We start from the raw sequence: 11773 nt of genomic DNA, 5'->3' as shown, positions 1-11773 counted from the left end.
AGACTTACTTTTAAATTTTTTTTAAAAAACAATTACTAATTTAAAGTAAAACTTTAAAAAAAGTAATATTATCAGTATTTTTTTCACAACAATTAGGATGTGTTTGACATTAGAAAACAAGGTCAATGACCCAACTGTACACTGCATTATATTTTTCTTTATTTAAATACCTTAAATATATTTTGATATTTAAGTTAACTATTTATTTAAGCACCAAAATATATTTCTGAACCTCCCCTACAGGTAAGAGAGGATGTAATAAAGACTGATATGAGGTGTCAGACTAATTATCTTCACTTACTGCCAGAACTACACATTTTTGAATATGAAACTAGTTTTTCATGCTCTTTACAGTGATATTCTTCTTTCAAACCACTAATCTATTTTTCTGCTCCAATTAACATATAATCAATCCAACATATCTAACAAGCAATGCCATATGTGCAGTCAGGTCAGGAATGAGTTACCATATTTTTTCATCAGATGTAACCACTTGCTCAGGTTCTAAAATGTGTGGTTGGCTGTATATTTAAAAGGAGCAAGGTTTCTCCCAAATTATATTGCATACTTTATTTTTTACATGCACTGTAATAATGTATAATAAGGACATTTCCTATAATACTAACTGATAAATTGGATAAAGAAACTATTTTTCTTGAAATCAAAACATTAGTCAATTAAAAAAAGCAAAGTGCTTAACTGTTTATGAAGCACTCATGAAATTGGAATATATAACCCTCTTTTAATAGACAACATACAAAATAAGTATAAAAATGGTATATGTTACGTAGTCACAACTTTTATTGTTGTTGGTTTTAGTAAAAAGAAAATCTTTGATTCAAGTTGTTAGTAAAATGCTATCTTACCAGGAATTTTTCTCTTTAGAACTTCTGCATTACAGTTTGAAGTGGCACCTGCTCAGAGAGTTAAAAAAAAATCACCCATTCCTTTTCATTACATCAGAATATTTCCACTTGACACATTAACAGCTAAATTATACAAAAGTTCATAACTGCTTGTACTAACAACTATAAAATTTGGTGTCTGAAGTCAAATCAATCATACCACAAGGGTCTATAACCAGAGATCATGATGTTATATTCATGTAAATGCTAATATTTCTCATGTACAAACAAAAGATGGAGATTTTTCAACTTATTTCTGAGGTAAATTATTCCTAAAACAAACTTGCACATAAATTTGTGATTTAAATAATTATGTCACATTATGTGTCTAGGTCATTATCTTTTGTTTCATCAACAGGTTACAGTTTAATCCAGCAGCCACGTGGGTATTTTTTGCTTAACCTTGCAAAAATATCTCCAGACCAGGCCATTATTGATTTTGGTAGGGAAAGTTGTTACAATCATAATCTGAATAGTGCCCAGCTGGCATCCTTGAGCACTTCATGATATTCAAGATGGCTGCCATAGACAAGAAACCTCATATATGCATGAGTTTTAGCTCAATTTTTTATGTATTATCTCTTTTCCAATGTTTTTATGGTCATAAAATCTACCTGGAGGGTTTATAAAGCACTTTGAGTGAATTTATGTGCCTCAAATGATATATATATATATATTATAATAATTATAATAATGTATACTGTAGATGCCCATTAGTCATAGCTGTACTTACAGCATCTTTTTCTCATTTTTAGATGCGATTCTATACCAAGTAACCTAATAAGTTGAAGCATTACGCAATGAATGGCTGTTATTTCAAGTTTTCTAAAAAGTGCACCAAGATAGTTGATGATGAATTGTCATTGGCTGGTGTTGATAAAGTAACAGCAGCGAAGACACTTCTGAAAGATGTTGTGCCACCACTAATAGGAAATTACCAGATAAATATGGAGACTGTGATAAGAGGGGCTACTGAGTTCATCACAGCCTGCTATGGAAGTAAATGTGGTGAAACCATGTCTGATGCAAGATTCAATATCTGGCAGTATAACACAGGATGCAGCCAATCAAAGTCCTTCAAACTACCATCGCTTCCACCTACATCAGAAGCCTTTGAGCTGCATGTTAGATGAGCACATTACCAAGTACACTTATGGAGAGCAACATTAGTTTCAGAGCCACCTCCACTAAGTCCAAAAGAGTATGGGTGGAAAGCAGATAATTCTACCAAAACCTTTGTGCCTGCTGACATCCTGCCTGCTCTAGCTACAGTCTTGAGGCTATTGTGTTGCTCATGCAGCACTAATGAGACTTGTTCAAGCTGGAGGTGCTCATGTCATCGATCTGGCATGGAATGCAGCATATTTTACAAGTGTTGAATCACAGTTATAACACTGTAACAACCCAATTAATAAACATACCACAGAAGCTGCTACAGCAGACAGCAACAATAAGGAAAACAAAGACAGAGATGATAATGAATAGGAAATCAGACCAGTAATAGATAATGACAATAACAGATGTGGTCTTTTGAATTACGCTTGTCAGCATTCTAAACTTAAAAGACAAATTTTAACTAATTTAGACTAATGTGATATTATTTTATGATTAGACTGGTTAGTAAAATAAAACATGATACACAAAAAGAAAGAGTTTCTGTACAGTGTCACGTGTAATGTAATCACATTGTTATTTCGGTAATATCATGTTGGATGGCGTATCAGATTTGAGATGTAAAATTCAGCTGGATTGTAATATTATCCCTCTAAACAGATTTTATTACCATAAAAACATTGGAAAAAGAGGAATTTCAAAAGAAAATCAAGCTAAAACTTTCTTGTATATGATGGCCATCTTAAATATCTCAAAATGCTCAAAGATGCTAGCTGGGCACCTTTCAGATTCTGATTCTTCACAACTTCTCCTACCAAAATCAATAATAACCTGGTCTGGGGGATACTTTTGCAAGGTATACCTCCTGGCTGCTGGGCTAGTTGGAAACGTAAGTTAAAACTTACCGTTATAATTTTATCAATTTATTTATTCTATTCCTTAAAGACAAATCAAATATATATATATATATATTATTTTTTTCTGAAAAGATCATCCCAATAGCACTGGGATAAGGTTAATGAAATCCCATCATAAGCAGTAATTTAACATTTACTTTTCAGTAAATTGAAAACAACAAACACATTTGTAGACTTTAGAAGTTTTTTTGATGGGCCATCAACCAGACTATATGACTAACAGGTGCCACATGCTAAACAACAAAAAACAAGCTGAGTCATAACCAAGATATAAATATGTTAATGCTGACTGCAACTTGACTAAGTCTAGAAATTCTGATTATGCAGTTAATCACTGATAATGTATTCCACCTAATATCATTAAATTCAGAGGCCTACCCACTGCAATAATAACTTAAAACAGTATGTGCAGATTTAACCTTACCTCAATGTATAGAAAACAGCTTTGATTAATTTATGTACAATACAAATGTTACGTGGTATGACTTGTTTGGTGACTGCATTAAAAGCTATAATAGTCCATGTTAACTTTACATGTTAGATCAATCTGCATATTGAGTTTCTATCAAAAACCTGGATAATTTTCAAGAAACGTCCATTAGGAAAAAACAAAAACAGAGAGATATGGCAGTTTATTTACCTGATCTTGTTCCTCCACATAGGAACATGTTAGATGCTAACAGTCTCCTATAAAAAAACAAAACTTTAAAATGTAGCAAATTACATTAAATAATTAACTAATTCGTATACCCCTTTATTTAACATAGATACCAATAAAACTAAACACAAATAGCCCTCGGTTTATTACAATGAAGTGAAAGTATAATGTCAATAATTTTTTTTTGTAATTACAATCTAGTTGTTTTTTTAGTACGAAATATTTAAATTGCACAATTAAATGATACTTCCAGAAATAGTAGCAAAAGTTCCTTTCTAGACAAAATCTTACTAAAAATGTGCTCATGCCTCAAATGTGTTGGTTGAAAAGATAACCAAATCATTGAAAGAGTCCAAAACTCAGTACTGACTTCCAATACTTGAGTAGTTTTAACAATTTCTGTTATCACTTACAGAAAGCAATGTCTCAAGTAACAACTAAAAAAACCAAAGAATTTACATTGGTCATTCTCTAGAGAAAATCAATTCAAACTACTGATATTTAACTGTATGACACATATTAAAGCCAGACAGTATATAAACATATCTTAAGTGCACCGTTTCTTTTTATGCACTTGGAATACCAATCAAAGTGGTTGATACAGTATGGTACACACATACCCAGGTTGAAGCAAAATTAGACAAAAAAGTATTTATGTCTTGGTGTAAAATCAAGGAAAGGAGAAGTGTGCTGGCCTTCAACAAAAATTAAGAAGCACAGAACTATTTCAGACTTGGAATGGTATCAAGAAAAGTAGAGATACACTGGTATTGAATTGAAGTTGAGGATCCCATCAGTGTTTCTGCTTTGGAATTGATATTAAGAAGACACACACATATGTGATTCTGTCTTGGTCTGATGTCAATGAAGGTACAAATGTGCTGATCTTGGACTGAGATTAAGAAACACAGAAGTACATCTGCTTTGCTACGGTATCAAAGAGAATAGAAGTATGTTGGCCTGGGCATACATTATGGAGGACTTTGTATTTGTGCATTGGTCTCATGAAAAAAAAAATGTGCAGATCTCAAACTGACGTTACAAAGTATAGAAGTCATTCTGCCTTGGACTAAAATGGAAGAGCACACAAGTTCATTTGGTTTGATGTGATAAACTATAGAAAGTAGAATGGTGGTGGCCTCATACCAAAAGTAAGCAACATACGAGTATTTCTGCATTGATATGATATCATTGAAAGTTGGAATACACCAACCTTGGACCAAAATTAATGAGCACAAAAGTCTTTTTAACCTGGATGTGGTATCAAGGAAAGAAGTTGTGTGCTAACTTAAACCAAAGTTTAGGTGCATAGATGTATTTCTGCACTGGCCTGATATCAATAAAAGTAGAAGGATGTTAGCATGGACTGACACAGGAACACAAAATTCCAACTTGGTCTGATATCAAAGAAGTGTGCTGGTCTAGCGTTAAGAACAGAAATTTTTCTGCCTTAGTTTGATACCAATCAAAATAGAAGTGTGTTGTTCTTGGAATAAAATTAAATAGCTTAGAATTTTTTGCCTTGATGAGATAAAGTAAAAATATACTGACCTTGGACCAAAATTAAGAATCACAACAAAATTCTGTTTGCTTCAATATGGTATCAAAAGTAAAAAAGCATTTCTGTTTAGGTTTGAGATATATATGTAATTTTTTTTACAACTATGCTGGTCTTGGACTAAAATCAAACAGCATGATTTTTTTCCCTTGATAGTATCAAGGAAAGCAGGAGTACACTGGTCTTAAACCAAGATTTAGGAGCAAAGGAGTACTTTCATCTTGGTCTAATATCACAGACAGTAGAAGTACACAGGTGTTCAGTTGACAATAAGGAGCATAAGTATTCCTTTCTTGGTCTGATATCAAAGAAGGAGGAAGTGTGCTGGCCTTGGACTGACTTAAGGAGCACAGAACTTGGTTTTTGCCTTGGTCTGGTCTCAGTAAAATATGCTAGCTTTATAAAGTGTGAAAGTATGTTAATGTGACCTCCTGAAACTGAGTTCAGAAGAGCAGTTTTATATAACCATATTTTTTAGTGACAACTGCAGAAAAGATTTAAGGTGAAATGTTCATAATGAAGCATTTTATATAATACTTCTATATTTACTTTTTCTTCTGTGGTTCTTTGAACCAAAACTAGCATAGGACAAATTATTTTTTCAATAAATGTAAAAATAAATAGGCTAATCAACTTAGAATTTCAAAAACTAGTTCAACCTAATACAAGGATATTATTTTATGAAGGTTTCATTTTCTTGAACACTAAACTAAAAAGGTGAAAGACTTAAGATTTACACTGACCTGAATAACAGATCAAATAAATGATGATCATCGAATAATATTTATCCTTTTTTGGCCAATCAGATTAAAGTAGGACAGGACACATTTAGGAAATTTAGGAAAAGAGAAAAAAAAGAGACTAACTAGCTAAAAGCCAGATTTTAACAATGAGGCTTAACTGAAAAATACTACTTGCAGTCAGTATTGCACACTAATGACTTTTATAAGGCTTTTGAAGCTGGTTTAAATTATTAAGAAATCTTCCTGTAATGTTGATTCCAAGGAATATATAGGAATTTATAAAAAAAATTGTATATAAAAAAATAGGCTCAGCATAATGTTAATGAAAAAGAAGGCCAAGTTTGTAACTTTTAGGTTTAAGAACTTTAAACAAGAGGCAACCACATTTAACAAATTTGAAGGGATTACAAAGTCAAATAAAAATCAAAATGTTTTAGAATGTAGTAATAGAGAAAGTTTAGAATTTATATAATATTTCAGATATATTATTAAAATATTTTTGTTTTCCTATTATTATTATTATTCAAAGCTAATTAAAACCTTAGGTTCTTTGGTTGAGCCTTCTACAAATGAATTGTATTTAACAACAGTTCTTGTTGTAAAAGGCTTCAGCCAAAACTATAATTAAAAGAAGAGTAAAAAATAGGTTGCTAATATTTAGAAATTGCAAAAAAAATTCTAATTTTCAACCCACAGTATGAATTTAAGAGAATATTCATAGTGTCAGAAAAAACATGAAGTCTTAATATAAAATGATAAAAACCCTATTACCTGAGCACTTTTGAAAAGCAGACCATTCTTCTTCAGGGGCAAACTAGGAATGCCGAGCTTGCCTCCGAAGAAGAAATGTCCACCTTTCAAACCACTCATGTTATGAGGTTTTTATCTTTTAAGTTAAGAGAGTATGTACTGACATTTTTAGTTGAAACAATTTCAATATTTTGAAATTATAAAATTCTCATAAAACATGTTACTTTCACCAGCCTAATAAATCGGTCAAAATCTGGTATTCACTGACATCAGATAATTGATGTGAGAAATACATAGAAAATTAACCATCTTAGGACAGGGTCTGATTTGTAGGACCGGTTTGTTTTTGCAACACACTACTGAATCACACTACAAGAAAATTGAAACAAGAAATTTCTAAAAAATATGCAAATTATATATACAAAAATATAAGTTGTATTCATATAAATTTCTAGCGTATGAAACATCCTACAATTTTTAACACTAATTTTAAACAATAAAAAAGTACTCCCTTTTACATTAGACTACTGTTTTTCATTATTGTGTACCTAAAAGTAAATATATTTAATAAAGTTTTTTGTTTCAATAAAGCTTAATATTTCTGCCTGACTTTAATAAAACCACAATAAATTTATATACAATCACTAGTCAAAACAATCTAAAATATAATTAAAAAAACTGCAAAAATATGAGTTATTAAATAGAGCAAAAAATTTTGTTTATTATTGATCAATTAATAATCTAAATATCCAACAATTTGATCTTGTTTTATATTCATTCTATACAATCAATAATGACTAAAATAATATTTCTTGCAGTAGTAACAAATGCTAATTAGGTCAATAAAATGCATTATTATGATTTGAAAATTGTAAAAATGTGTTTCCAGACATTAAAAAACCCTTCCTTAAACATCCATCATGATTGTGGTATTTGAACACCTTTCCATCCTCAATTCCATACAGAATATGCCCCCCCCCCCCAAAAAAAAATTTTGGTAATCACTTGTCAGCCAAAATTTATGAGAATGGAATACCACAAGTAGCATTTTATTCTGAGCTACTTATATCTTTTTATTCCTATATATATTTCAGATTTAAAAAAAAATTGGAATCTAATTTGCAAAAAATATTATACATAATGGAAGTTATCAAAAAGATTCCAGCCAATGGCTCCAAGATTTTATACATTGTGTAAGCATGTGCCCAACTCTGCCTACTTTGGTAAAGGTACAGTATCTCTGTGACGAAATAACTTACATTGTTCTTAATCAAAATTGACAAAGGAAATAAAAATATTAAAGTTTAAAATAACAAGCACAAATAATTCAGTTAAGAGAAGCATACAATGTCGCACGTATCAGTTGAAAGTTGAATATCTTTTATCTATTTTCACTGCCATATGACAAATAATAAGCAAGATACAAGTAATTACATAACACCACATGTGTTTCTGTGTGTGTAGCTGAAAAGAAACATAACACTTGGAGAGTTGTTTATCTATAAACATGGCAGCAAAAAAATTAAATTCATGAGCATGACTAATCTGAGGTTGTTGTGGAAAGAAGCATGAAGTCACAATCACTTTCACTTTACCTCCAGAGAAACAATGATGTGCATGATGATTTCTGTGCATTCCTAGCACAGAGGCTGAGTGATGTAATATTTTAGCAGCTATAGCCTGTTTCTTAAATGTCTCTGTTAACAACACTTGCCTATTAATTCATCATGGGTTCTTAACATGAATAAACACATGTACCCATGGCTGATATATGACAAGAAATAGTCATCTTACATCACATCATTGATGGTGAAGTTCTTCACACCAAACACCCTCTCTAGTTCATCGTTTTCACAGTAAACCTGCCGTGGATCTCTAGGATCATAGAGTTTTTTCATCAACACGTACTCTTTCAAGTACGAAACTACCTGAAAACAAAAAAACATTTTGGTTACGTAAAGTCTCCACTTAAGGAACAACAAAAACAGTAGGTAAATTTTAAAGACACGCGTACCTGAATGTCTTCAGTGATATTCAAGTAACAAGTTCAAATTGGGTTTATGAAATACCTATGCCCCACCAATGTTATACAGCATATTTAAGACTCTCAATTTAACTCTTTCAACATGGGCTCAGTCGATTTGAACGACCACATGATCTCTTTGTACTCGTTTAAAGTCTTTATAATTTTGATACTACTAGCTTTTAAGACTCGTGGCCATGAAAAAGTAGGATATTTTACTAAAATTTGGTCGAAAAAAATTATGAGATATATAATTGAGTAATTGCATAAAGCACAATAGTAATTATTAGTAAAAACTTTAGCTACATCAGTTGAGATGATTTCAACCCAACTTTCAGATTTTCAATCAGATACCAGGAAGCATGGAAACAGTAGTAGCTGGCAAATTATGTGATAAACACAAAAAGGAAAGAAAGAAACATGCCATATTTGTCATGTTTGTCGTCTTTGTGATCCAATACCCTCGTGCACTGTACCCATGATGCATGTTAACTACAACAGTAAGCGTAAAAGTAGTCAGTTGACAAATCAGTAATAATAATAAAAAAGGTATGGCCATGTCAGGGCTGAGTTTTTCACGATGCCAAGTCTTAATACAGAATGTATATCTTTAAAACATGTGGCAGACTTTCAATGAACATTGCAAGTTTTTCACATATAAAAAATTATATTTTTAGTAACCTAAAAAAAGATGCAGTATTTTTTTTTACTAATCCATGTGCAAAGTGATTTTCATGTTAAGATTAAGAATACTTTTCTTTGCCTCAAAAATCTCAAATTTTATTTGCCCAATCTCAAGTACATTTCAAATGTTTCTTTTCAGTAAAACTTTATATTTTATCTGTTATTTTCTCTAACTCTATACAAGGTTGGTCAAAGCACTTGTATGTGAAGCTCACGTTAATTTTACCTATGCTAACCTCAACTAACCTACAGAAATCCATATTTTTACATATATTGTATATTTTACCTAAGCTAAACTCAACTATTCTACAGAAATCCATATTTTTAGATTTTAATTATTTATATAATAATAAATAAAGAAAACATTAAAAACAATAAATAAAGTACTTACCTGAGTCTTCTATTTTTTTGCTGTCAACTGTCAATGAAACTTAACCCTATTTTTCTTTTTTTTTTACATATTATTGTTAGTAATGCACTAAATACTTTTTTACTTAATTAAATAATGCATCAAAGAACATAACAATAATATCATTCAAAAAGCAGACAATTTCCCCTAACTATCACAATTTTTCTGGCTTTTTAACTGTGTGACAAGAGCTATTACTAATTCATCTAAGTGCCATTATCTTTACCATGAGAACAAAGCTTGTACTAACAGAGAAAATGGCAATTCTCTGTTCAGAAAACAATGCAATATAATACGTCATTTGATAGATGAAAACCTTGGCTTTCTATTGGTTATACACAATGTAGTATTAAGTGAAATGTGGGTGTGGCAAGAGGGGTCCAATTTTCTATTTGATGGCTCCGTAATCAAACAAGATTGAAGGCTATAAAAATTATGGTTTGTCTGAGCAATGATGATCAAGAGGGGGCCGATTTTCTATTTGATGGATCTGTAATCAAATAAGATTGAGAAGGCTATAAAAATTATGTTTTGTCTGAGCAATGATGATTTTATAGTGGGTAATTTATGTTAAATTTCAAACTTATTGGGGAGGTGGTGAATAAAATAAAAAATGGACGCCTAGAGAAAATGTGTCACATTTCTCACACTAGTGGAAATTCAGGATTTTTCAAAATATTGTCTTATAAAATTAAATTACTTAAAACTTGTATACTATTAAAATATGGATTATCAGCTATGATTTTATGCTATATTTATAGGTATAACATAAACAAAAAGTAGTTTAATAAAATTTTTAATGCAAGTTACTAAAACCTTGTGACATGCACATTAAAGGATGGCCTTGGTGATAGGGTTAATAACAGAGTCCTGTTAAATAACTTTGAACAAAATCTACCCATTCATTCTTCAGATATTATATCCACAAGATTGGGGCAGATTTTATTCTATGTACCAATGACCTTTTGACCTTCAAAAGTTAAACAGGTCTAAAACTTTGTATATAGTACCAATTGTTTGAGTTTGGCCCAAAATCCATTCATCCAACTTGAGATATCCAGTTCACAAGACTGGGATGGATGAATGAATGGACTGGGCAAACTAATACGCTTCACTCTGCTTCGCATAAAACCAACAACTTTGAATTTCCATAATGAATACTAATAACTTGTGTAACACACACACATAGAAATCAAGAATTTCATGATCCATGTATAAATATAAGGCTTGTTGCATGTGTAAGCCAAGAAATTTACTATATACATTTGTAATGACAAACAAAATGAATAACTTATCTTACCACTGTCACTATAGGTAGTTCAAAGTATGCATGTCATGATTTTTTAGGCAAGTTACATTCAAAATTTGATTAAACTGCTTTATTATCAATGCATAAGAATAAACTTGGCAATAAAATGTAGTTAATAAATTAAATTTTAACATAAGTTTTAAGTTCTTACTTTCATAAGGAAATATTTAACAAAATTCTCAACCTCCCCTACTATGAGAATTGTGACATTTATTATATGTATCATGTTACATTGTTTTCAGTAGAGTATGGTCTATTTGAAAGTTCTCTCACTTAAGAAAATATTTAAAGCCTCATATGCCATAGTCAGAAAGCCAGATAAATTATGATAGCTTAGTGTGTGTTGCTATTCTGTGATTAAGTCAGGTAAGGTAAGATAATGAAAAATAATAAAATTTCATGAGTTATGCTCACAAGCAGCTTGTCCATTACATCATTCAATATAGTAACATGAGCTATGCATTAACCAATTGTCTTACAATTTATATGGGAGGATTATTAGTCACACAAGGTTCAAAGGGCAATACAACAATAAAGTTAAGTATAAACAATTGTAGCTTCCTGTTACAAGTTGCAGTCATTCTACAAAAAAAGGGATAATTAGATCTAATTCGTATTTTTTTTTTTATGGTGATTACAAGGTCGATCAAGTTCACTCTTTCAGTGCTTGTTATAGTTTTCATGCTATAACTTTTAAATTAGTA

The 11773-nt window shown here is 31.0% G+C and overlaps 1 protein-coding gene across 1 annotated transcript in view; it reads right to left on the bottom strand.

Moving 5' to 3' along the window:
* LOC106463275 (E3 ubiquitin-protein ligase Mdm2-like) overlaps positions 1–11773 on the bottom strand; it is a 61293-nt gene that overhangs the window by 35737 nt on the left and 13783 nt on the right. The window contains exons 4-6 of the mRNA XM_013923290.2: positions 8439–8572; positions 3576–3622; positions 867–914 (exon numbers count right to left, since the gene is read on the bottom strand). Coding sequence (XP_013778744.1) covers positions 867–914; positions 3576–3622; positions 8439–8572 — 229 coding nt within the window. The remainder of the gene's footprint in view (positions 1–866; positions 915–3575; positions 3623–8438; positions 8573–11773) is intronic.

Source organism: Limulus polyphemus, unplaced genomic scaffold (assembly GCF_000517525.1).
Source record: "Limulus polyphemus unplaced genomic scaffold, Limulus_polyphemus-2.1.2 Scaffold1365, whole genome shotgun sequence".
Classification (NCBI taxonomy): Eukaryota; Metazoa; Arthropoda; class Merostomata; order Xiphosura; family Limulidae; genus Limulus; species Limulus polyphemus.
The sequence above is the reverse complement of the archived record's forward strand: the minus strand, read 5'-3'. Positions and strand labels throughout refer to the sequence as shown.